Source organism: Adiantum capillus-veneris, chromosome 10 (assembly GCF_014529385.1).
Source record: "Adiantum capillus-veneris isolate H3 chromosome 10, ASM1452938v2, whole genome shotgun sequence".
Lineage (NCBI taxonomy): Eukaryota > Viridiplantae > Streptophyta > Polypodiopsida > Polypodiales > Pteridaceae > Adiantum > Adiantum capillus-veneris.
The window spans coordinates 149,227,151-149,254,741 of NC_140940.1; the positions used below are offsets into that span (position 1 = coordinate 149,227,151).

General features: G+C 45.9%; 1 protein-coding gene across 2 annotated transcripts in view; it reads left to right on the plus strand.

Moving 5' to 3' along the window:
* The window catches only part of PANK2 (pantothenate kinase 2), a 132,189-nt gene that overhangs the window by 80,861 nt on the left and 23,737 nt on the right, over positions 1-27,591 (plus strand). Inside the window, exons 6-17 of one of the 2 annotated variants that reach the window (XM_086522209.1) lie at positions 18-111; positions 188-319; positions 959-1,071; positions 1,174-1,366; positions 1,509-1,720; positions 1,862-1,906; positions 2,009-2,057; positions 2,157-2,239; positions 2,327-2,443; positions 2,519-2,582; positions 2,826-2,939; positions 3,055-3,157. In XM_086522209.1, coding sequence (XP_086378335.1) covers positions 18-111; positions 188-319; positions 959-1,071; positions 1,174-1,366; positions 1,509-1,720; positions 1,862-1,906; positions 2,009-2,057; positions 2,157-2,239; positions 2,327-2,443; positions 2,519-2,582; positions 2,826-2,939; positions 3,055-3,157 — 1,319 coding nt within the window. The remainder of the gene's footprint in view (positions 1-17; positions 112-187; positions 320-958; positions 1,072-1,173; positions 1,367-1,508; positions 1,721-1,861; positions 1,907-2,008; positions 2,058-2,156; positions 2,240-2,326; positions 2,444-2,518; positions 2,583-2,825; positions 2,940-3,054; positions 3,158-27,591) is intronic. The other variant, XM_086522207.1, reaches the window with a different exon arrangement.

Below are 27,591 nucleotides of genomic sequence, written 5' to 3' on the forward strand. Positions count from 1 at the left end.
TGTCCTCTTTTGTTCAGTTTTGATGAGATTTTGGAGCTAAGCCAAAGAGGTGATAATAGTGCTGTTGACATGCTGGTTGGGGATATCTATGGAGGACTGGACTATAGCAAGGTTTTCTCTAGTTTACTTTATGTTTTAGACTGATAATTGTTTTTCCTATTTCATCTCCCTCTTTTGGTGTGAGCAGATAGGTCTCTCTGCATCAACGATTGCTTCAAGCTTTGGGAAAACAACGTCAGGAAGTAAGGACCTCTCAGATTATAAGCGAGAGGATATAGCACTTTCTCTGCTTCGGATGATCTCTTACAACATTGCACAAGTACTCTAGTTTGCTTTTTCCCCTGAAAATTCATTGTCCCAAACAGTTACCTTAAAATTTTCCATTTAAAACACCAGCATAATTCCAAAAAGCATAACTGGAAAAGTGAAAATTTTCTGCCTTATTCTACTTGATTACCCATCCTGAAACTTCCAAAAATACCATCCTAAAGGGATTACTCCTTGAAAGCAGTAGGTATTGTAAGATAAATACATTCCCAGTGTGTCAAATTTGCCAGAGCTTTTGGTCAACTACAGTATTCAAAACACTCTTCATGCATGATGTCTGAACCCTGACAACCTGACAAGAAGCTTCCTGAAAACTCAATTGATGACTCTGATGAGAATTTGAGTAGTTGATCATCAGTCATTTAGACATGGTTAGTACCATTCTGGCCTTTAGAAGTTGTTGGCAATCTTCTGTTGAGCTGCTTTGTACTTCTCGCCTTCTACAATTTGTAGGGTAGAATTACTGAACCTCTCCTGCGTGTTTTATATGTGTGACCGGATAGAATGTGTGTGTGTGCATTCACGTGCGCGCTCACTTGCCAATGCTGCAGGCATTTGTGGGCAAAAATCTCTCTGCTTCCCTTACTTTGTTACATTGTACACTTATTTACAGTGTTTATGTTTTGTGCAGATTGCTTACCTGAATGCTTTACGGTATGGTCTGAAACGCATATTTTTTGGAGGTTTTTTTATTCGTGGGCATGCTTATACTATGGATACAATCTCCTTTGCTGTTGGATTTTGGTAGGTGAAGTGAAATTCATTCAAAAACCACCTTTTTTGAAAGCTTTTTTTTCTCCCATGTATCATGGTGAGCTGTATCATATTGCTACCACCCTTTGTCAGGTCAAAAGGAGATGCTCAAGCAATGTTTCTACGCCATGAGGGTTTTCTGGGTGCTTTGGGAGCCTTTCTAAGCTATGATAAACATGGTTTATCAAACCTCACTTCTCATCAATTTGTGGAGAGATTTCCTATGGGTGCGCCATATGCAGGTGGAGAAATTCAGGGTCCTCCAATACGAGATTTGAATGAAAAGGTGAGCTTGTTTTCAGTAGAGTTACTGTTGGCTTTTTAACATGCATTTATATTTTTTGGCAGAAGAATTTGAACATAGCGAGAAATATTGTCTTTGTTGGTTACTTAAATACAGTTAGGAAAAACTATTCATCTTCTTGCAGATAACATGGATGGAGAAGTTTATTGCAAAAGGAATTGAAATAACTGCACCAGTCCCTATGTCTCTTCCTGGCACTACTGGTGTTGGTGGTTTTGAACGTCCTCTTGCTCGATCTGGCTCTTTACGTTCGGATTCAAGTGCAGCTCTTAATGTTGGTGTCCTTCATTTTATGCCATCATTGGAGCCATTTCCTCTTTTGATGAATCCGAAAGGGTAAGAATAGAGAATATGTCGCAATTTCCTCCCAACTTTTAATATCTGGCTTCCTTCTGTAGGTGATTATATTGCAAGTATCTTTCATCTTTATAATCCGTAGCCTTCTTGTGTACGCCAACACCTTTGTTGTCTATGCAGGTATGAACCTAATACTGTAGATCTAACCCAGCATGACGAGAGAGAGTATGTGTTTGAGTAGCTTCCATTCTTCTCGTTTTTTCGAAGACATTAACTGCCATTCAGCCTTGCTAGTTGCAGTGTTTTAACAACTTTATGTTTTTATAGGTACTGGTTCAGCATTCTTTCAGATCACTTACCAACATTAGTCGACACAGTAAGCAATTGACAAGAAGTGTAATTTTGTGCATTGCATTGAATATAAAATATGTGCCATGGCAAGAGACGTTACCTAAGCATTTTATGCAATTTTTAGGCAGTTGCCAGTGAGGGTGGTACTGATGGAGCCAAGCGCAGGGGAGATGCTTTTGCACAGGCATTTCGTGCACACTTGGCAAGGTAAATCCAAGCGTTGTGAGATGATATATCTTTCCAAGTCCCATGTCAGGTTTAAACCAAGGAAAATAACAAAGGTTCCTGTTTAAGGTTGAGGCAAGAGCCATCTGCATATGGAAAGCTGAGCCTGGCAAATTTATTAGAACTCAGAGAAGAGTGCCTACGAGAGTTTCATTTTATGGATGCATACAGAGCAATAAAGCAACGGTAAGGTATTTTTCTTGCTGTTACTTGCCTCTTGATCAAAACAGTGCAATTCAATGGTATGGTGGTCATATACAGAGAGAATGAAGCCTCACTAGCAGTGTTGCCTGATCTGCTCGCGGAGCTTGATGCTATGAATGAGGTTTGTTGTGCTTTTCCAGTCATAAGGTTATGTATGTGTGTGTTGAACTCCTAACTTCATGTATGTGCGTGTGCGCGTGCGCGTGCGCGTGTGTGTCTGTTTTACACAATGGCTACAATATCATTTCCTTCGCACAATTCTCACCTTTTGTGTCCAGCACTACTGAAGTATAACTATTTTGTCACTTGGGTACGGTTCTGGGCACTTTGGACTATTGCTCATACATGCAATCATCTTCAACAGGCCTTCCATCACGGCACCGATCCTATTTTGCCCTACCCATACTTCTGGACTAAGCTCCTTCAGTTTCTTCATGATTGTTTCAATCTGGGAGACATCTCACTTCAGCCGTTCGAGGTCTTCTTATGGCTCCACCCAGTTTTGGGTGGCCATGTGTTGTACGTATTGCAATTGATACCACTTCTCTTTCACCAGAAAAAAATAAAGTATGTGGTCCTTTCTTTTCCTGCAGTTGTTGCCAAATGATGCATGGGTATGCATGACTGGCCGAAATGGAGAGCTGTTACAGAGCGTCTTGCATCTTCTCAACCGATTCCCCCATTTGAGATTGTCAGGTGCTTGCAAGATTGGAGTTGTGATTGCCCGCAGCAGTGAGGCCACTCTGGTTTTCATGCACTGACAGCCTCCATTTTATATTGCCTGCTTATTCTGGCGCATTGCGTTCTTTTCTTACTGCTTGTCGCCAATGCAATGTAACTGTCCCTCACTTGCTGTGGTGTTGTGCTCATGTGTCACAAAGGGATGACGTGGCTTGCCCAACTGAAAAGAAATGGCTGAGAGGACAAGAGAAACTGAACCTAAAGGGGGTTAGGAATCAAAAACCTAACCCCTACCAACTTAAAGAACTTATGGAGCGCCGGCCGAGGGGCCTAAAGCCTAAAGTTTAAAAAGCTTGAACTCTGGGCTGGGCTGTTGTAAATCGCACTGGCTGATGACGTCACAGGCTGTACGGAATTCCGCGTTTTGTGGTGGCTATTTTGGGCAGTAGATGGTGCCAGCTTTTGAGAGTAGAAGCCTTCGGGTGAAGTGCTTTTTGGATCAAGTGCTTTTGGGGCTGCATTTTGGGCATCGGTTGTAAGTTTATAAGTGCCCAGAGGGCCACTCTTCCGTAGAGCATCTGGATGCAGCCTCAGAGAGAATTGGACCCTCGGGATACAACTTTGCAAAGTGAAATAATAACGAAAGGGGCACGAGTCTTTGGGCCCAGTGTTTCTTGGCTCGGAAATCTGTCGTGCCTAGTTCTCTCTCTCTCTCTCTGTATGTAAGTTCAGTGATTATGCAATTTCTGTTCGTGTGTTGCTATTGATTTCTTGCTTGGGGTCTCAGAGCTCAGAACGATTCTTCTTCTACGGAGGATCCAATCCTTTCTTTAGCACACCTGGGTTCTCGTGGAGACTCTGAAAGGACGACAGGGAAAGAAAAAGAAAAAGAAAAGATGAAACCCAACATGGGCGAAGTACAAATATCAATTGCAGATTGACACGTGTGAAAAGATTGATCAAGTACTCCTAGGACCGGAAATATGTGAAATGTCTTTAGAATGATGTGATTGATGAGATTCTCTCGAGATGGCGAGAGGCTGTCGATTCTCCTCTCAAGACAGTAAGGAAGCTGAAAGAAAAGCTGTAGAAAAGCGGAAACTATACTCACAGAAAGAGTTTGACAAAGCTCTTGAAAAGAAGATGAACCAGTGATGGAACGACTTAAAGAACTCTCGGAAGAAGAGGAAATCAGAGGATTTCCCCGGTTATTTGGGCTGGAAGTCGTTTCGAGGAGGATCCAAATTTTTCTTCATCTTGGTAGAGTTCCAACAGTTTGCCATCCTCTAATTCCATAGAGGATGAGAAAAAGCGGAATAAGCGGAGAAAAAGCAAGAAAAGCAAACTTTTGAACAAGCCTAGAAGGCACACGGAGCCATCTAGCAATTCAACATAGAGACTTCATCCTCTGCTGACAGCTCAAACAATGACATGAAGACTAAGGATTTCAAAGATGGGGGTCAAGCAGTCAAGTTTGACACACTTTTAGGCTACCTGGACACCCATCGAGCCCTTGAGTTTATACAAGAGTTTGACATCGCCTTCTCGGGAGGTCGGTTCTCGCAACGCTCCAAGGTGCAAAGGACTGCATCTTACTTGAAAGGAAATGCACAGACATGGTGGTCTACTCTGTTGTTACGCAGAGAAGCATTTAAGAAGCGGGCAAAATTCAAGAGATTTCTCACTTCTGCTTGAATAACGGAAGAATATGAAGAAGATATTATCACGGCTTGATAGCATGTGAGAATGACATGTTGGATAACTACCGCTAGAGGTTTTGAGATGCCTATTTTCCAGTGTCCTCGTTTTGGAGGGTCACTTTGAAGGACTGGATTGAGCGGTTTTGTTGTGGTTTGCCAAAAGAGATTCAATGGTATTGTTTGCAACAAAAGACTGACTCTATTCAAAGACTTATGGGACATGCCAAGCAAGGTTTTGGTATGCATGCCGGCTCATTGACCTATCCTACGGACAAGCCAGTGTCCACCTCAAGAGGGCAAGAGTCTTTCGATGAAGAGGAATAACTGAGGGAACCTTATGAAAGTTCATAAGAGGATTCCAAAGAAGTAAGGGAATCAGATGATAGTGCATTCGAGGGTTTTGAGGAAGCAAGGGAATCAACGGATGGTTCATCAGAGAATTCTGACGATTCATATTGAGGTGCCATAAACAGGGGACGCCAGTGGGACTACCATTAGGTTGCATGACACAAGAAAAGAACAGAAAGGTAAGCTAGGTCCATTTGATAATTTGGTCAAGGGTACTTTTTGGCCCTCGATGCAAAGTGGATGGAGAAGGAGAACATCACAAATTCTCTTCAAAGAGAGCTTTGCCTTCAATTTGAGCCTTTGGAATATTAGCAGTGTCTATGCCAAAAGTTACCGATGAATAGCAGGTTGAATCTCGTGTTGTGCGGACTGGGGAGCCACTCCATTCCTTTGTCACAGATTGGCTAGATTGAATATAGTCACTAATTTCTCTTGAGATTTTAAGAGTATTTTACGGAATAACTTTATGAAAACATGCGCACTAGATTGGAAATTTCCTTAGTTGAATTAAAGATGTGTGCTCTTTCATGTGTGTATTGTTAGAGGCATGTAGAGAAAGATGAAATGTCTACAACATTTTGTCGGATGAATGATTTGAACTTAATGCATCTAGACATTTGTTAGAGATCAGTGAGTTTGGATGTGATGACTAAGTGAATGAGAACTGAATGTGATTCTAGTGGATGAGATAACTGGATGCTCTTGTGAGTGCATCAAGAGTTCTTGAAGGATAAGATGGTTGCAGAATGATCTATTGCCATAAGAGTTATGGACGGAATGAGATGGCTATATTGAATGATGGAAACACGATGTTTAGTGTGAACTAAGTGGGTGATTTTGTGAATTGCATGCTATGTAGATGAACTGTCTTGTGAGTGAAACCGGCCCGTAGGGCGGTAGGAATTGGCTTTCACTCGAAAATTCTTTACTTTAGACACACACACACAGAGCACTTTGCAAAGAGCATCTGCAACGGGAATTAACACTTGAATACACACACGGCTCGGAAGCTAGAATGCTCCGAGCAGACGCTGACAACTTGTAGGCCCCAAATTTGGCGCCTCTTTCGGTATTTCTTTATTCTTTGAGAGGGTAAATTACAAAGTAGAGTCCTGGGAATCCTTTACCTGTATCCCGCTAGATACTACCTGATTTGGCTAAATTTCGGCAGCATAACAGCCCCAAAACTTGAGCGAAATCAACTCCCCTGCTGGATCTCACTTGCATTGGCGTAAACCCTCTGATTCCTGCCCAAAAACAGTAAATTCAGATTGCTGTATTTACTTGTTTTTGCCCTGTTTCCAGCCCCAAACAGTCCCCTAGCTGTTCTCTGCCAGTGGGGCACGATTCCCAAGGGTTCTGGCGTCCATATGGCTGAAAAACACTCAATTTTCTGTGCATACACAGTGCTGAATTTGTGCCTGTACGGTGAGGTTATGACCCTCACCGGTGCTTGCTTTGGAGTAGCAGCTAGCTACCCCTGTTCCGGCTCAAGGAGGCTCTTGCCTCAGCACAAAAGCATGAACCCACACAGCTGTACATCAGTCAAATGAAGACCCCTCTTGTGGGGCATTACATAACTGCACGTAGGGGGGAGAGAGAGCAGTGTGTAGCGTGCAGGGCATCACTCCTAGCACCACACTATACATGGGAGGGAAAGAAAGCACTCCATAGCTCTTAACCTGTGACAAAAACCAAAAAGAGGCCTCTCCGAGCATAAAATTCAGCGCCCATTTTTCTGTAAGAGGCAAGTGCATGAAAATATGCCACTTGGCGCATTTACAAGCATTTTCCTGTTTCAGGTATGCCGCCTAAAAATCTCCCAAATGGTTTCTCAGTTGACTTTGCGGCAGAGTTGTAAAGTGTTCCCCTACTCATACCGGAGGTAATGACGCGAACACATTTCGCGGCCCAAAAAAGCAGTTTCCTAAATTTTAGGAAATGATTCTGTTGGGCTCCCTGTGGTCATCCGACCATCTATCCTCATTGGGACCGCATCCAAAAGTGCAATGTGGCCCAACTGTCGGATATTTTCTGCTGGTAGTCCCACCTTGACTTTATGCCTTTATTGAGTTCACTTCCTAGTATCCACCAACTTGCTAAGTGCGACGGGGGGACCTATATGATCTTGCTCTGAGCCTAGACATCCTCTTACTATACGAATTCCAGTGCCGACCACTTCCCGTCTGCGAGTGAAACTACCGTTCACATTGGCCATACAATGTCCGACCGTTTGCTACTTCAAAAAGAGGGTCTCAAAAATAAAACAAAAAAAAGAAACCAACAACTAAGGTTAGCAGTTGCCATGTCCTCGTGACATAGTTAACAGCTGCCACGTCCCCGTGACATACCCCCCTCTTGAAATCGGAAAAGTCCTCGATTGCATACCATAAATACACGCCGGTGAGGATCTTGTGCTATTAACACTGTTTTATCATTGCATGTATCCGCAAGAAAGGTCGTAACACATAGATACAAATGACTTAATGAGACCTTCATACTTTTGTCATTTCCATCGATTACGCTGAATTCATATGTACATTTGATGTGCTAGCTCTATCATTACCCCTCCTTTGCACATGTTGGGTTGGGGCATAAGTAGGTTGTAACCCAAAGGCTTCAAGGTAAAGCTGCAATACATTTGGTGACTCTGACAGTTCATGCTCTTCCATCCACTTCGCATTCATAGGTGGATAGTTCTTGAACTTCACCAAATAGCGTCTTGCAACTTGTCCTTTAACTTTTCTGTCCTTATGTGCCAAAACTTGCTCAGGTACCAGGATCTCATCAAGTTCCTCAACTTCTGGCTCATCCTCATTTGGCATATCTTCTGGCACATCACTCACGAAGGGTCTTAGAAGACTCACGTGAAACGCATTATGAATCTTCCACGCATCAGGCAATTTCAGCCTATAAGCCACATCGCTGATCTTGTCAAGCATTTGAAAAGGCCCATAGTAACGCATGTTGAGCTTAGGAAACAGCCGTTCCTTGCCCTTCATCTTCTTTAACCTTGCCTTTCCGAACCTTAACAGAACCCAATCACCAGGTGATAACCACAATTCACGACGGTGACGATCAGTAGCCTTTTTCTGTTTTGCCTTAGTCTTCTCCAAGGCAACTTTAATTTTCTTGTACATTTCATCCATGTTCTCAACATATCGATCTGCCTCAAAGATCTTGTCCTTTGTATACAAAATGGGAGGAACCTTTTTGCCGCCTTCAACAATCTCAAAAGGTGCTTTGCCAGTAGAGGAATGCACCGTATTATTGTACGCATACTCAAGCATAGGCAAATACTGTTCCACTTGCCCTTATTATTTGACACATAGCATTTTAGCAGATCTAAGACAGTAGAATTAGCCTCTTCTGATTGTCCATCAGTTTGTGGATGAAATGAAGACGAGAACTTGAGCGTAGTAGCCCATGTTCTCAAACAATCCTCTGCAGAAGAAAGTGGTCATACGAGGATCACGATCACTGATAATCGATTGTGGCATACCATGGTACTTAAACACATTGTACATGAACAAGCGTGCCATCTGATCAGATTTTATCTTCTTCCTGACAGGGATAAAATGGGCCTGCTTGCTGAACCTGCAGATAATGGTCCATATACCATCATTCCTTGTTGGCGTTCTTGGAAGATCAAAGATAAAGTCTATAGCAATGCTTTCCCATGGCTTATCCGGAATCGGCAGTGGTTGTAACAGCCCCGGTGCCTTTTGTCTGTCAAACTTGACCTTTTGGCAAATTGTGCATGCTCGCACAAAGGCATCCACATCTCTCCTCAAGGTAGGCCAATAGAAGAATGTCTCTACCGCTTTAACTGTCGCATCAATGCCACGATGCTCTGCATACAGTGGGACATGACTCTCTCCATGAACTTATGTCGCAGTGGCTTAGTGACACAAAGTCTACCATGCATCATCATAAAACCATCTCTTAGGAGGTAGTGCTCGTGATGTTGCCCCTCTTGTAAGTGTTCAAAGATCCTTGCAAAATCTTCATCAGCAGTATACTGTTCCTTCATGTCATCTAGCTCATGATGATAAGGAATTGACACAGCTGAAATTTGTGTGCCAAACCTGCCTGTGCTGTGTACCCTATCTCTTGAGCTCTGATGTCCAGCTTCATAGCTAACTCTGGTGAGATAAAGTTGGCTTTGGCACCTGGATCAAAGAAGATGAGTGCCGTATAATCCCTAACTTTACCGCATGCCCTGCATAACTCACTGGCATCTGTACTGGGCCTGTCACCCACCATGTCTGGCACTAAACCTGCCGTGGGTTTAGGCTTCTGCCTTTCTGGTCTTCTTTATCATCTGAGTTAGCTGGTCGTTTCCTTTGTGGACAATTGGTAGCAAAGTGACTAGGCTGCTCGTATATAAAGCATTTATTTTCAGCCATTAGGACCTTCTTTTCCTCAAGCGACTTGCGCACAAAAGGCTTTCTTTTCTGTTTCTTTGCCTGCGCCCCAGAAGTCCCGGCTGAATCCTTGGTCTTTGGTGGCCTTTTCTGACCCCTGTGACGCTTCAGGAGCCGTTTCACAAGGGCTTCTTCGCCGATTTTTTTTTTTGTTGCCCTCCTTTCTCGTTGCTCGGAAACCCAGTGTCCTCTCCTTTCAACAAGGCAAGACCAGTGTTCGCAACTTCCATAAGCTGAGTGAGGGTAGCCACCTATTCTTGGTACAATAATCGCGAAGCCCTTTAGGCAGCCCACAACAATACTTCTCTACCTGCTCTGTCAATGGCACAAATCTGTAGGAGGTCACTGAGAGTAATGCTTTACAAAACCTCCGATTGTACTCCAACAAGCTCTTGCATGAAGCTCAAGTAAGCTGGTGGAAATCTGTCATGACGTCGGCTTCAAATTCATTTGACAGCCAAGCAGATGCAAACATTTGCTTGAAATAAACCCAAGTGGCGGGTGCCTACCCTTGCATTAACAATGTCATCCACCATGTAAGCGCATCGTCCTTTAAGAAAGTGGCAGCTTTCCTGACTTTCGAGGCCTCTGTAAAATTCTCTCCTTCATAAGCTGTATCAAATTGCTGGAGGAAAGTGAGAGCCTTTGTCTTAGCCTCAAAGCCACTGAACTTTACAGCTGCACCACCTTCTTTGTAATCTTTTGGCTTCTCCAGTGCCCCCAAGTTGTCATAAGGAATGGTCTGCAACATGGGCACTATAGTAGGCATGATCGGCACATCTTGGCCATTCACATGTTGCAGCAGAGGTGCGATATCTGGCTGCTGTTCAGAAAAACCAGCCATGCCAAAATGACCCTGTGGCACCCCAAACTGGCCGTGGTTGCTCTGAAAACCCTGTTGCATGCCGATACTACCATATATGGGGTTTGGCATGATGCCTTGCATACCCCCAAACACTGTTCCTGGCATGTACGGCTGACTTCCAGGCGCATAACCAGCCATACTTTGGAACACCGACCCACCCCCAAATACCCAGGATGTACCGTGGGTGGTGGAAAAATTGGGTGTATATCCTGGTATCCAGTTCCCTGTCCATTCAAGACAGCATGCTGGCTCTGAAAGGTGGCGGGCTGAACTGGCGTAACCTGTGGAATAGGCGTTCTAGCCACCTGTTCAAGCATGGGAGGAATCGGTTTTGGAGCCCCTGACTCCGCAACATGCGAGTGTTCCCTTTCCTGCTGAGTCACATTAAGTACTTGGGCTTGAGCCTCAACAAGCTCCGTACGCGATGTAGGTTGCCTATTTTGTTGTTGCATTGGTGGCGCTTGCAAGAACTCCATAAACCTTGGATTCTGCACCAACTGCGAAAAGACATTCACCGCGGCAACTAACTGAGTCCTGAACGCATCATCCTCAAGTTGCCCAGTCATGAAGCCCTGTACTACTGGAGGGACATTCACATTGACAGGAGGTACAGACTGACGTGGCCGTGCTCTCGTCAATCTCGAAGACCATAGGAATCTCCTGCCTGTCCTTTGAAGAGAAACCCTCTTCCATAATGCCCTTCCCTTTGTCGGCCATAGTGTAATCCCGCGTTCCTGTACTTTGTGTCTTTACCCAAAACAACCGAGGCTCACTCTTTGAGGAAAAAGTGATTGATGTCTCGGCAACGGAACCTTGAAACTTGCTCGTAGGGCAGTAGGCTTTGGCTTTCACCCGAATTTACTTTAGACATACACATAGCACTTTGCAAAGAGAACCTGCGACGGGAATTAACACTTGAATACACACACGGCTCGAAAGCTAGAATGCCCCGAGCATACGGCGACAGCCTGTAGGCCCCAAATTTGGCGCCCCTTTCGGTATTTCTTTATTCTTTGAGAGGGTAAATTACAAAGTAGAGTCATGGGAATCCTTTACCTGTATCCCGCTAGATACTACCTGATTTGGCCAAATTTCGGCAGCATAAAAGCCCCAAAACTTGCGCGAAATCAATTCCCCTACTGGATCTCACTTGCACTGGCATATATCCTCTGATTCCTGCCCAAAACAGTGAATTCAGATCGCTGTATTTACTGGTTTTTTCCCTGTTTCCAGCCCCAAACAGTCCCCTAGCTGTTCTCTGCCAGTGGGGCACGATTCCCAAGGGTTCTGGCGTCCGTTTGGCTGAAAAACAGTCAATTTTTTGCGCATATTCACAGCGCTGAATTTGCATCTGTACGGTGAGGTTACGATCCTCACCGGTGCCTGCTTTGGAGTAGCAGCTAGCTACCCCTGTTCCTGCTCAAGGAGATTCTTGCCTTAGCACAAAAGCATGAACCCACACAACTGTACATCATTCAAAAGCCCTCTTGTGGGGCATCACATAACTGCACATAGGGGAGAGAGAGAGCAGTGTGTAGCGTGCAGGGCATCACTGTCACCAGCGTGTGACTACTATCTATCCTTTTTGTTGATTTCTTTCTTATTATCTATTTACTTTCACCTTTTGGAAACACCCCTCGGGAAATCTAACTGCCCTGCATTGCATAGCTAGTGTGGAACTGTTCAGAGGGAGTCCAGGCCTGAGGGCAAGAGAGCACTAAGGTTGGACAAAGACTATGATTAGCCAAAGTGGGGTCATTGACTAGCCAAAGTGGAATCCTTTGCTACAGAGGCTACATTTCAGTTTTGGATGTGGCCACAGTGTACAAAGAGGGTCGGATGACCTAGAAAGATACAATGGCAGCATCTCCTAAAATTTAGGGAACTGCTATTTTGGGACTTGAAAATGTGTTGACGTCATTACCTCCGGAATGACAAAGGGAACATTTTCTTACTCTGCCGTGAAGTCAACTGGGCAGCCGGTTGGGAGATTTTTAGGCGGCAACTCCGAAACGGGAAAATGCTTGTAAATGTGCCAAGTGGCACCTTCTGGTGCACTTGCCTCATGCAACAAGAGCTGGCGCTGAATTTAGGAGGGGGAGAGCCTCATTTTCAGTTTTGTCACAGGTAAAGAGCTATGGAGTGCTTGCTTTCCCTCTTATGCACAGTGCGGTGCCAGGACTCGCAGAGTTATTGGGGAACGGCATTTTAGGGCCTTGGAACGCCGGAATGGCGTTCCGGCTGGCTGGAGGTTTCTGGAACGCGTCAGAACGGAACGGCGTTCCGGTTGAAAGCTTCCACCGGAACGGGCCGGAACGGCCCCGACGGGAGTTTTTGAAATTTAAAAAAATGACTGTTGGGCAGCCAACGGCCATTTTCAGCAGTGAAAAAAGTATATAATGCCCCCCTCCTCCCCCATTCTTCACATACTCATCAAGCCTCAAGGCCCATTCTCCCTTGCTTGAGCCTTGCTCTCAACTCTCAAGCCAAGCTCATTCTCCCTAGCTTGCTCTCAACTCTCAAGCCATAGTGTGGTGCCGCGGCATGCCTCAAGGCTCAAGCTCTCAACCTCTCTCTCTCTTGGGCTAACTTCTAAGTTCTAACCCTCAACTTTCAAGGCTCAAGGCTCAAGCTCTCACGAAATCAAGCGGCAAGCCTCTCTCTCTCAATCCCTCTCTCTCTCTCTCTCTCAAAGTTCAAGATCAAGCTCTCTCTTTCACGGATAATCCATCATCCATGGCCACTTCTTCTCGTTCAACCCCCTCCGTTCATGCGGGCAACACTCAAAAGGCGAAGGAATGGTCGTGGTGGGATGAAGTGACCTCGGAGGGCACCTTGTCGGCGGCGGGAGGTTCTCGTGCATGGGGATGCAAGCTATGCTCTTACACGCGGAAAGGGGGGCATGACAAAGTGAGGGCACACTTTCTTCGAGTGCCGGGACATGAGGTGAAATTTTGTGCCAACGTAACCATCGAGAAGAGGAAGGAGCTCGAGGAAAAGGATCGGCAATTCAACCATAAAGCCAAGCCGGCACGCAAAGGTATTGATCCAAAGACCCTCATTTTCCCTTCTTCCTCTCTACCCGGTGTAGGTGTTGGTGCATCTTCAAAAGGTCCAATTCGTCGCCAAAAGACCCTTGCCATCTCTTGGGACCCAAAGAAGAAGGAAGAGGTGGATGCGGCCGTGGCCCGATTCTTCTATCACGACCATATCCCATTTGTCGTAGCGAGGTATGTTCATTGTTTTATGATTCATCAATCTTCTCTCTCATTTCTTCCGTTATCGTCGTTTCCACTTTTTTGATACTAACCTCTTCTATGTTTGATCGAAATAGGTCGGAGTATTGGAAAGTCATGGTGCAACGGATAGGAGAGTATGGCACCGGCTATGTGCCGCCATCTTCAGAGGCTCTCCGAACCACCTTGCTCGATCGAGAGAAGGCTATCGTGGAGCAAGCAACCCTCAACATTCAGCGTCTTTGGGCAAAACATGGCGTTTCCCTCATTGCTGACGGGTGGAGCGATACAAGGAAGAGATCTATCCATGGTCTCGTCGCATACTCCAGTGGAGAGATGTACTTTGTGCACTCTCATGATGCCACTGAGAGTGGCAAGTCCGCCGATGTCCTCTCTGCAGAGTGGACAGCGGCCATAGAAACCATCGGTGAGCAACACGTGGTGGCCTTTGTCACAGATGGGGAGGCATCAAACAGGGCAGCAGCAGCTATCATAGAGGGCCACTATCCGCATGTGACAGTGTGCTTTTGGATGGCACACTGCTTGAACAACCTTCTAAAAGACATCGGCAAGCTAGACTGGATTGCTCCAGTCATTGCTGATGCAGTGAAGATGGTTACTTTCATCAACAATCACAACTTGGTTCGGAGTGAGTACCTCAAGAGGTCGGGCGGCAAAGTGCTTCTAAAGTATTCAGATACCCGCTTCGCATTCAACTTTCTTCTTGTACGCAGGTTGTCTGAATGTCAAAATGCGGTCCGACAGGTCTTCATTAGTGATGAGTTCACCACCTCCCCCTATGCAAAGACAGTTGCAGGGATTTTGTGCAAGGATAAGGCAGAGGATCTTGAGTTCTGGAAGGAGCTCAAGAGTCTAGATGCACAGGTAAAACCGGTGGTTCATTTGCTTCGAGTTCTGGATGGCATGGATCCTTGCATTGGCAAGATTTATGAGGCAATGGACCGCATGATTGAGCAGCTTGCACAGCTTGAGTCGAACGCAGAGCGATATGAGGAGATCCATGCGCTTTGCAGCTCGAGGTGGAATTCATATGCCTCTCCTTTACACGGGGCAGCGTACATGGTGGATCCAGAGTTCCAAGGTGCATGGCAAGAGACAAATAGGGAAGTCATGAACCAATTTACAGAGATCTTAAACAAGATGGTTCTAGACAGAGATGGGCGACGCATTGTCAGAGATCAGCTGAGACAGTACAGAGAGATGCGGGGGTCATTTGGCAGTCGAGATGCTCAGATTGATCGCAGGAAAATAGGTTCAGTGCTTTGGTGGGAGGACTATGGCTATGATGGCCCTGAGCTTCAGAGATTGGCGATCCGTATTCTCAGCCAGTCAGTTAGTACCTCATGCTTGGAGCAATTGTGGAGTACCTTTAGCCACATTGCTTCCAAGAAGAGAAATCGGCTTGGAGTGGAGAAGGCTAATGATCTTGTCTTCGTCAGCGCAAATTTGAAAATGCTTTGCAAGAGTACAAACAAACAGACAGATCCTTTTACACAGTGGGAGATGGAGCAAGAGCTTCTCAGGCGGGTGGAGATGCACATCCACCAACACCAGGTACTTCATCTGTGGCTGAGATCGAGCCGGACCTAGACCTCGATGATGAGGAATGGGAGGATGTGCATGATTTACAGCCGGCTACTACGGATTGGGAGGCCTCTCAGGCTAGTGGCTCTTGAGTTTTGAGTCTTTGCCATTTATCCACCTTTTTGTATGGCTGCTTGAGCCTTGCCCTCTTTGCCATTTGTAGCTACTAGCATCTTTATGGTATTTGTCACCTTCAGTCTTTTGGTATTGTGGTCACTGAAGTCTGGTTTGAACTTTGCCCCCCTTTGGTTTTTTTGTAGCACCTTGGCCGCTGGCGGCCCTTGAGGCTTGTTACTATGTTAGCCATAATTAATCCCAAAGTGTTATCTCTGACTACTACTCTTGCAATTATTTGAGAGAATTGTGTATGTACTATGGGCATTGTGTTTGCTCATTGTTGTTCATCTGGCTATGTACTCTGGGCGCCTCACATCCCAATCAAGTCATAATAAGGTTAAATGGTCTTCGAATCGTGTTTTTTTAATTTTGTGGGTATTAGAGTCAAAGGACTCTAATACTACTTGTATTCAAACACATAACGCTAAAAAAAATAATATTTGGGTGTTTTTTTAGCCTGCCGTTCCGCGCCGTTCCCGTTCCGGGCCCATTCCCGTTCCCCTGTTCCGCAGGGAGGCCCGTCGCCGTTCCCGTTCCACGTTCCGGGTAACTCTCGCCAGGAGTGATGCCCTGCACGCTACGCACTGCTCTCTCTCTCTCCCCTTTGGCAGTATGTTATGCCCCTCTAGTGGGCTCTTCATTTGACCAATGTACAGTTGTGTGGGTTCATGCGCGATTGCCGAGGCAAGAGCCTCTTGCACAGGTATTGGATTAGCTAGCGGCTAATCCCCCCCGCAGGTACAGGTGAATTCGGAGAGGTTTCACGCCAGAAATCTCGTCCGATTCAAAGGGCAAGTAGCCCTACAGGTGCGGGAGCTCGAGGACTTGCTACGGATGCGACCGGCATGCGAAATGGAGCCCGAAACAGTAAATTACAGCCTGCTGTGTATTTTTGCAGGTTTAGGGTTTTGGCCCTAAACGGACCCTAATACCCCCAGGAGGTTCGGGGACGCAAGGGGACCGCTGTACAGGCGATCTGGCGCATTTTCGGGGCTAAAAACAGAGAATTCAGCGTGCTGCAGATTCTCGCCAGGTCTTGCAAAGTGCCCGTATGCGTCGGGAAAGTCACTCAATGCGTGGGAATACTGACTGTGAAGGGTCCTAGTACAGTTATGTTGCCGAAATCAGGCCGGAACAATTGAAATTCAGCCAAGTTTGTGCGGGGCAGCTTGTCCCTAGGGATCCACAGCGTTTATTTCCTCTTTGGAAGAATAAAGAAATACCGAAAGGGGCGCCTAAGTTAGGGGCCAATCTGGTGTCGGTCTTCTCATACAGGTGCATTCTAGCATCTGTATCCCATTCCCCTCTCTTGTGTCACTATAGTGCAGGTATAATAGACGACTAATAATGGGTGAAAGCTAACTCAAGGTTTGAAGTAAAGTCTACCGCCCTTTTTGGATTGAATAGGCCGGTTTCATGGTTCCACGATGGGATTAAATCACTTTTTTCCATAAAAGTGAGCCTTGGTTAGTTTAGGCTTGAAGACACAGGGGATCATAGACTAGACACAGGGAATTGCAATTATGGCTGACAGACCAGATGATGTGACTGAAGAGGTTTCCTCTTCACAGGGTCAACAGACACATGAAGTGGGTGAGTCCTCAAGACCATTACAGACAGATGAACGATATATTGAGGACCTAGTTGGCTACTGCTGTGGCTATGTTCACACAAGTAATGCAGAACCCGAGGTTTTTAGCCTTTCTGCAACCTCCTGTTCCGTCTCAGCAAGTTGGGTCACTGGATCATATTCAAAAGCCTGTTAAGGCTCGAGCACAGGTGATTCATACCGCACAGTCAATGGAAACACCTGTACACTTGACGGAGAACATGCAGTCTCCACAACCTATGCCTAAGGTGCAAGAACAGGTGGCTGAGATGCCAGTCTTTCAAGTTGTACCAGTTCAGCTCGCCACCTTTCAGCAGCCTATAGCTGGTTCTAATGGGCAGGGAAGCAACCTACAGGCTATGCAACAGGTCTTCCCACCACCTTCAGTACACCCTGGCTATTTTGGAGGTGGATTGGTATTCCAGAGCATGGCTGGTCATGCACCTGGAAATCAGTTTTACACGCCAGGAACAGTGTTCGGGGGTGCTCAAACGATGATGCCTAACCCCATGTATGGTGTCACGGGCATGCTACCAGGGTTTCAGAGCACTCAGGGCCAATTTGGGATGCAACAGACAAATTTTGATATGGCTGGAATTACAAATCAGCAGCCAAATATGGCATTTCCAGGTCAACTTAATTGCGGCCAGGGAACACAAATGAACCCTAACAGTGTTCCCATGTTTCAGTCACTTCCATATGACAATTTGACGCCGCTGGAGAGGCCAACTCCGTACAAAGAAGATGGCAAAGGTGTGTCTTTCACGACCTTTACAGGGTTTGATGACAGGAAGAAGGCTCTCTCATTCCTCCAGCAGTTTGAAAAGGCCTATGCAGGGGGAAACTTTACAGAGGCTTCAAAGGTCCGCAAGGCAGCCACTTTCTTGACAGGGAATGCGGGACAATGGTGGACAACTTTATTGCTTCAAGGGCAAGCTCCGTCCACATGGATTTATTTCAAGCAGATTTTTGCAGCAGCATGGTTATCTGATGACTTTGAAGCAGATGTCATGACAGAATGGCACCAGCTTAATGCTGCCACTTGCAGAAATCTGGATGATTACAATCGGAAGTTTTGGAAAGCTCTACTTCCAGTACTTCCTATAGGTTTGTGCCATTGACAGAACAGATTGAAAAATACTGTTGTGGCCTACCTAAAGGATCGAGAAAGTACTGTACGAAGACAAAAGTCACTACTTTGACGCAACTCATCGAGGTGGCAAACACTGGCAATGGTTTGCTCAAGGGAGAAGATTGTGAATTTAACACTGGCGTCAAGGCAGGATCAGGCAAGAAAAATTCAGCCAAGAAGCACGTTCCCAATGAGGCTCCTAAAGGGACTCAGGAGTCAGCCAACGTAGGGAAAGATAAAGCTACGGTTAAATCAGAAAAGGGACCAACGAAGAAATGAAAAAGACGTTTTCCTCGCAAGTCTGAAGAGCAAAAGAAGGTCCTGAGGACAGAGAACAAATGCTTTATTTGTGAGCAGCCTGGCCACATTGCTTACAATTGTCCTACAAAGAAAAGGCCAACTGATTCTGATGACAAGGAAGACAAGAAAGGAAAGAAGCCCATGGCTGGTCTAGTGCCAAATATGGTGGGCGACAAGCCAAATTCAGATGCAAGTGAGCTTTGCAGAGCATGGGGAAAGGTCAGGGATCAAACAATGCTTATCTTCTTTGATCCAGGTGCCAAAGCCAACTTCATTTCCCCAGAATTGGCTTCAAAGTTGGGAATCTGACCTGAAGAGATGGGGTATACAGCAGAGGCAAGTTTGGCATGTCCTGGCCATACAGAGGCTGTGACACCCATCATTGGAAAATTGCGCCTACATATCCAGTCCTATGTAGATAATGCTGAAGAATTTTACATCATGCCACTGGACGGATGTGATGTGTTGTTAGGTATTCCTTGGTTGTTTCGTGTACAGGGAATCCTGGATGCCTACAACAAAAAGATCACTGTACAGAGCAGGGGAAAGACTCACATTCTGGATGTAAAGCTTAAAGGGGAGTCTATTCCCACTGTATCAGCTTCTGCTATTACTTCTGTAATGAAAAAGCATCTTTCTGCGTACTTGGTTTTTGCACGTGAAGTGTCAGATTGTGAAGAATCAAATTTATCTGTGCTAGATAAAGAAAGGTCAATGTTTTTACAACAGTGTAGTGACTTCTTTTCCGATTCATTACCGTCTCAATTACCGCCAGATAGACTCGAGGACCATGCGATAGATTTGGTGCCAGGCAGTAGCCCACCAAATAAGCCTCCGTATAGGGTTAGTGCGGCTCAGCAGAAAGAGATAATGGGCCAAGTACAGGAACTGTTAGAAAAGGGGCTGATTCAGCCCAGTTCATCTCCATTCTGCTCTCCAGTGTTGTTGGTGGAGAAAAAGGATGGCTCATGGCGTATGTGCATAGACTACCGTGCACTGAACAAGAATACCATCAAGAATAGGTTCCCTATACCTAGAATTGATGATATTATGGACAAATTAGAAGGAGCAACTATGTTTAGCAGGATAGATCTAAAGAGTGGGTACCATCAGATCCGCATTAGATCAAAGGATGTGCACAAGACTGCTTTTAGAACGACGTTTGGCCTATACGCATACACACACAAACACACACACACACACACACACACACACACACACACACACACACACACCAAGATACACTCCCTCTCTCTCACTGGTTCTACTTGCGTTTCTACAGTACTAAAGGCGCGCAAACAGACATCCAAATCAGAGGTGGCTGTCTCCGCGCGCCTTTAGTAGAGAGTGATGCCCTTTGGTCTCACAAATGCTCCTGCTACGCTCAATAGGATGATGGACATAATTTTCCGTCCACACCAGCAGTTTGTTGGTACATTCTTTGATGACATGATAGTCTACTCAAAGAATGAAGAGGAGCATAGGCATCACTTGGCCATTGTGTTCAAAGAGCTACGCAGTCATAGGTTGCTCATCAATGCAAAGAAAAGTGAGTTTTTTCTGGAAGAGATTCACTTTCTGGGACACATTGTCTCAAAGGATGGTGTCAGAATGGATCCTGCAAAAGTTGAAGCGATCAAGTCATGGCCAGATTTGAAGACGGTGCATGATGTCCGAAGCTTCTTGGGACTATGCTCCTATTACAGAAGGTTTATCCGAAATTTCGCTGAGATGGCTTCACCTTTACATGCTCTTCAAAAGAAGGCAGTCACCTTTAGATGGACACAGAAAGAGGTTTCAGCTTTTAATCTCTTAAAGGAAAAGATGACTTCAGATCTAGTCATTGTGTTGCCAGATCTTAGGAAGTCATTTGTGGTCCAGTGTGACGCCTGCGGTAGTAGCATTGGTGCAGTGCTAATGCAAGATGGCAGGGTAGTAGCCTATGAGAGCAGAATTTTGTAAGGGCCAGAGATGACCATGCAGGTCTATGAGAAAGAGTTACTGGCTGTGATTCATGCGCTCTTAAGTTGGAAACACTACCTGCTAGGTGCAGATTTCGTTGTCCAAACGGACCATCAGACCTTGCGATACTTCTTGACATAGACAAAGTTATTTGAGAAGCATATGTGATGGGCAAATATCTTGTCCATGTTGCATTTTCAGATTGTGCATGTGGAAGGCAAGAAGAACGTTGTGGCTGATGCCTTGTCAAGGAAGCCACAAATTTCAGCTGTGTCAATTCCTTATCATCATGAACTTGATGATATGAGAGAACAGTATGCAAATGATGAAGATTTTGTTGGGGTTTAGGCCTATGTGCCTCGACCGGTCTCCCAGGTCATGGGCGCCCACCCACTGTTACCCTATACTTATAGTGAGTATACTGTATAGGGGGAGCTGCCACTTCACAGTCTCCCTACCCACATTGTGTGTGTGTGTGTCTCCTTCTCTCTCTCTCACTCTCCGTCTGTGGTGCTCCCCGATCCCCTTCAATTGGTATCAGAGCTGGTTTGGCGGCGGAGCAGGTGCCCGGAGCTCGGAGCTCGGCTATGGAGGGAGCTCGGAGAGAGAGCTTACACAGGCATGAAGCAAGGAGCTTGGATTGGAGAGCTCAAAGCGCTTCGAGCTTTGGAGATCTTGAAGTGCAAGAGTCGGTGTAGATCTGAGCATTCTAGAGAGGTCGTGGGCTATTTTGCCTCAAGCTTGCAGAGCTAGCTTCATTGCCTACTACTGGTGCCACATCTGCTGTAGATTTATTGCAAAACAGCAGGCTTTTGTGACAGTGTCAAAATTAGGTGATCAAAGACTTGATTTTACCCAAATCGGCCGCCCAAAATAAAGAAGGTACTTTGTACCCGGGTCTGCGCTCATTTTGGCTGTCAAATTTACATTTCAAAGTAGGAGGCAGCAGCACAGCTAGTGAGCAACAGTAGCAAAACTTGAGCTTTGAGGGCCTTTCAGAGCGGATTCAATTTGCTTGTGTGGGTTGGCATGTGCTCAAGACCGTGTATGGGCATTGAGGTCTGATACATTGAGAGCCAGGCGGTGAGCTCTTGCAGGTGGGTAGTAAGCCCTTGTGTCAGGAGGTGCTTAGCTTGATGGTGTATGCCTTGCGCATTGCTGTTTTGCAATCACATGGATGCTATGAGCTCATAGGTGTTTGAGCTAGTTTGCTGGAGAGGGAGCCATGTATGTGCATTGAGGATTCTGCACATGTTTGCTCTCAGAAGTGAGAGTGGTTGCTCATAGTGCCGTGCTTTGGCCTAGAGTGTTATATGCATACAAGTACACTGATCAGAGGGATGATGCACATGTCTTGTGCGGATTGATTGCTAAGTATGGCAATTCTAGATACATGTTGAGCCTGTCAAGCTCGTAGGTGAGAGATTCACGTGCGTACAGGTGGACAGTTTGTCCAGCAAGCCACTTAGTTAGGAGTGAGCTCAGGTACCATATGTTTGGCAAGTGATGTATGCAGGATGTGGATTGTCAGTTATGGCTAAGTTTTGTGTGTGATTTTTGATCACTCTGCGGGGAAACTTTGACAGCTTTTTTCCAGGCTGTAGCTATCAAGACAGCAGGTCTGTAGACAGGAACAGGTGTCTACAGCAGCAATAGGGGAAGATTTGGGGTGGTGTCAGATTTTTTTACGATCTGATACTCTATCTAACCAAAATCGGCAAGTGGATCTATGGAGGAAGCTGTCCTCGCTGCAAGAGAGCCAGTCATCCCTCTGAAGGGAGGGGAGTGTGCAGGAGATTGACGACGCTCCTCCAGATTCAAGCCAAGAGACGAAGTACAGGTACAGGGTTTGCACTACAGATTGCTCTAGGTGCCGGGTTGGTATAGAGCGTGTTTTGTGCTTTGCCAGGCTATGTATGACATTGTGGAGAGCTGTTACGCTCTAGTCTCCTGGATTTCAGTTCCAGAGGTGTTGCAGTGTCTTGTTTACTGGCTTTGGTACCTTGCTTTGCCACAGGTGTACAGGTGACTTCTCTTCAGATGGGAGATGTACTACAGTGACTCGATTTCATGCATGGTAGTGTCTTGTTAGCCGGTTTGTGCTCATGTATGTACACTGCGGGAGCTCTTTGTATGCTCAGTGATCTGGCTGAGCTACTCCCAGATTGTTTGCCATAGGATTTGGCATCTTATTTCCTTTGTTGTTTTGGGTGTGACTTAGTCCCCATACAAATAAGACTGTCCGATTTGTGCCAGGAGTTTTATGCATGTTGTGACAGTGTTCGTAAGGTATTAGTCATGCATTGACTTGTTGCTTGCGGATAGGTTTTCCGCTTATGCGCTCACAGGTGGTCACTCTGATTGCATTGCTGGCTGGTTTTATGACAGAGGTTTGTAGCACAGGTTTTGTGCAGGCAATTTAATGCACAGATTTGCAGGGATTTGATCATGGATGTTGAGTGCTGATTGATTGCGCATTGGCTCTTGTTGAGCGGTTGATCGACTTATGGTTATTTTGGGTTAGATAGCCATTTTACGTCGAAATTCTGGCAAAATTTTCCCAGTATTTTGTGACATAATGTGCATGTTTCTTGCTTAGCTTGGCTTGATTTTGGCACTCAGTTTTTTGGCTTTGAGAGTGTTGGTTACACTCAGAGTTCGCGTGCGGTATTCTCTGCAGGTGGGAGATTTGTGCATGTGTACGCATCGATACCGCACAATGTGGGCTTGGTGATTAGCTCACAGATTGCAGTGTGATACTAGAGCAAGCGAGGCTTGTACTGACATTGCGGGAGCTCTATTTTGGAGTGTGTCTCACAGGTTTTACATTGTGTTTCTGGCCATATTTGTAGACAGTTTCCAGGTGTTGTTGGTGAGGTGGTTTTGCTTTCTAGTTTGCTACATTCTGCTCATGGCAGAGACAGATGATCGCTCAGATTATGATCTCTCCGAAATGTGCATGTTTGATGGGTCAGACTTTACAGCATGGAGAGAGTGTATGCTTGATGCATTGACACAGCGAGGGTTGCATCGACCATTGAGTGGTGATGCAGGTAGACCTTCAAACATGTTTGACGATCAGTGGCAGGAGCTAGAGGAGATGGCACTATCTACGCTCTCTTTGTACCTTGCGGAATCTGTATATGCTCTTGTTATGTATGAGACTACTTCGAGAGCACTTTGGCGCATATTACATGATATGTATGATAGATTTGAGTCATCAAGGACTCGTGTGAGACTTGTACATTCACGAGTATGCCGATAGGTGATATGTTGGTATTGTGGTCATTTTGGACACGTTAGACGGCTCTGTTTTCGTCGTATGCGACATCGTAGGAGACATGGTAGTCTCAGAGATGTATGTAGTGATGCCATGAACTCAGTTGCTTTGACAGTTGAGGCAGATGTAGTGTCGGAGTATACTAGTGACGGGGATGTCACTTTTACCTCGAGCTATGCACGAGATGCTATACATGTGGATAGTGCACTCCCTTCGCAGTGGTTGTTGGACGCAGATGCTATGTTTCATGTCACGCCGCATCGTGAATGGTTTTGTAGCTATTCTAGCGGGATGCTTGGTAGTGTACGTTTGACCGATGGATCGCTGCATGCGATAGCAGGTGTAGGAGATGTGAGACTGTCATTACCGAGTGGTGCATCTTACTTGTTACGACATGTGCGCTATGTACTAGATTTGACAGTGAGTTTGATCTTGATTGGTCAGCTTAGAGATTGTGGATGTCAGATTTTGCTACGAGAGCAAGATTTTGTGATGCATTTGGGTTCGCTAGTGGTTGCGAGAGGTGCCAGGAGTGGTATATGTTACCCATTGCATGTGGATCACGGGAGAGACGGTGTTGTCTCTGTGATCATGCAGCCAGGTAGAGAGCGAGAGAGCAGGCGAGTCTCTTTTGCTTGTGGGTTGCAGGATGCTTTGCATGGAGTGTAGAGCAATGACCTTGTTGTGCAGGTTGCGTCTACGGATGCACAGGTAGAGTGGGACAGCTCTAGTGAGTCACAGCAAGATGAGTCATCAGAGGTGATGACAGAGATGACTCACATGGATGCTGAGATGTCGGCTATTGTGGAGTCATTTCTTGATATGCTTATGCCAGAGCTTGATGCAGATTCAGGACAGATGGATACTCTTGGTACACATGTGATATGTGGTGGGCACGAGGAGTCACTCCAGAGCTCGGAGTCAGAGTGCCATGGTCTCTAAGATAGGGGACAGGATTGCCATGAGTTGAGTTCTGAGTTGGAGGTGGCAGAGGTTGCCAGGGTTGTATCAACGTTCGGTGTCCTCATGTACGAGATGCTGATCTCGAGGCCCGACATAGCATCTCGAGGCCCGACATAGCAGCTGCGGTGGGAGCATTTGCAGTAGGGTTGATTAGTTGTTCGATGATTGATCTCGGCATAGAGCATAGGGGAGGTTTGCAGGTATTGGACCGATACTTGCAGGAGTGCATGAGCTCTTGTAGACTCTTTGCAGAGCTTGGAGCTAGCTCTGTGTGGCTTCCGCAGCGGGATGTTTGTCTATCAGTAGAGCCGGATGCACTAGCTCATCGAGAGTCAGTGGACATAGGTTGAGAGAATCTCTCACCTTCAATTGGTTGTACACTAGTAGATCTTGCTTAAAGGCACATTGGCCTTTAAGTGGGAGGTTGTTGGGGTTAAGGCCTATGTGCCTTGACTAGTCTCCCAGGTCATGGGCGCCCGCCCACTGTTACCCTATACTTATAGTGAGTATACTGTATAGGGGGAGCTGCCACTTCACAGTCTCCCCACCCACATTGTGTGTGTGTCTCCTTCTCTCTCTCACTCTCCGTCTGTGGTGCTCCCCGATCCCCTTCAGATTTTGCAAGGGTCTTCGAGCAGCTAATGGATGGACAACGTCATGAACACTATCTTCGCAAAGATGGGTTCATGATGATGCATGGCAGATTGTGTGTCACAAAGCCATTGCGACGCAAAGTTATGGAAGAGAGTCATGTCCCACCGTATGCAGGGCATCGTGGTATCGATGCTACAGTTAAAGCGGTTGAGACATTCTTCTATTGGCCTACATTGAGAAGAGATGTGGATGCCTTTGTGCGAGAATGCATAATATGCCAAAAGGTCAAGTTTGACAGGCAAAAGGCACCAAGGTTATTGCAACCACTACCTATTCCAAATAAACCATGGGAAAGTATTGCTATGGATTTTATCTTTGATCTTCCGAGAACGCAGACAGGAAACAATGGTATTTGGACCATTATTTGCAGATTTAGCAAACAGGCTCATCTTATTCCTGTCAGGAAGAAGATAAAACCAGATCAGATGGCACGCTTGTTTATGAGCAATATTTTCAAGTATCATGGCACGCCACAGTCGATTGTTAGCGACCGTGATCCACGCATGACAAGTTTGTTCTGGAGAGGCTTGTTTGAGAATATGGGCACCACGCTCAAATTCTCTTCGTCATTTCATCCTCAAACATATGGGCAGTCAGAAGAGGCAAATTCTACTGTCCTAGATCTGCTGAAGTGCTATGTGTCAGAGCATAAAGGAAAGTGGGAGCAGTATTTGCCATTGGTGGAGTATGCATACAATAATACAGTGCATTCATCAACTGGCAAGGCACCTTTTGAGATTGTTGAAGGTGCAAGAAAGTTCCTCCCATACCGCATACAAAAGACAAGATATTTGAAGCAGATAAGTATGTTCAGGACATGGATGAAATGTACAAGAAGGTCAAAGTGGCCTTAGAAAAGACTCAGGCAAAGCAAAAGAAAGCAGCTGATCGTCACCGTCGTGAAGTGGTATATTCACTTGGTGATTGGGTGCTTTTACGCTTTGAAAAGGCAAGGTTAAAGAAGATGAAGGGCAAGGAAAGACTGTTTCCAAAGCTCAGCATGCGTTACCATGGGCCTTTTCAAGTGTGCGACATAATCAGTGATGTTGCATATAGGCTGAAATTGCCTGACAGTTGGAAGATTCACAATGCGTTTCATGTGAGTCTTCTCAGACCCTATGTGGGTGATGTGCCAGAAGATATGCCAGTTGAAGATCAGCCGGAAGTCGAGGAACTTGACGAGATCTTGGTCCCTGAACAGATTTTGGCACATAAGGAAAGGAAAGTGAAAGGCAAGGTTGCTAGGCGTTACTTGGTAAAGTTCAGAAACTATCCACCAATGGATGCTAAGTGGATGGAAGACCAGTGAGGATAGATGGTCAAAAGACCAGTGGGAGCCCAACGGAAGCATCTCCTAAAATTTAGGGAACTGCTATTTTGGGCCGTGAAATGTGTTCGCGTCATTACCTCCGGTATGACTAGGGGAACATTTTATAACTCTGCCGTGAAGTCAACTGGGCAACCGGTCAGGATATTTTTAAGCGGCGAACCCGAAACGGGCAAATGCTTGTAAATGCGCCAAGTGTCGAATTTTCATGCACTTTCCTCTTGCAGAAGAAGTGGCGCTGAATTTTATGCTGGGAGAGGCCTCATTTCAGCTTTTGGTCACAGGTTAAGAGCTATGGAGTGCTTTCTTTACCTCTCATGTACAGTGTGGTGCTAGGAGTGATGCCCTGCACACTACACACTGCTCTCTCTCTCCCCTACGTGCAGTTATGTGATGCCCCACAAGAGGGCTACTCATTTGACTGATGTACAGTTGTGTGGGTTCATGCTTTTGTGCTGAGGCACGAGCCTCCTTGAGCAGGAACAGGGGTAGCTAACTGCTGCTCCAAAGCAGGCACTGGTGAGGGTCATAACCTCACCGTACAGGTGCAAAATCAGCGCTGTGTATGCGCTGTAAATTCACTGTTTTTCAGCCGTACGGACGCCAGGATCATTGGGAATCGTGCCCCACTGGCAAAGGACAGTTAGGGGACTGTTTGGGGCTGAAAACAGGGCAAAAACCAGTAAATACAGCGTGCTGAATTTACTGTTTTTGGACAGGAATCAGAGGGTATACGCCAGTGCAAGCAAGTTCCAGCAGGGGAATTGGTTTCGCGCAAGTTTTGGGGCTGTTATGTTGCCGAAATTTGGCCAAATCAAATGGTATCTAGGTGGATACACGTGAAGGATTCCCAGGACCTTACCTTGTAATTTACCCTCCTAAAGAACAAAGAAATACCGAAAGGGGCGCCAATTTTGGGGCCTA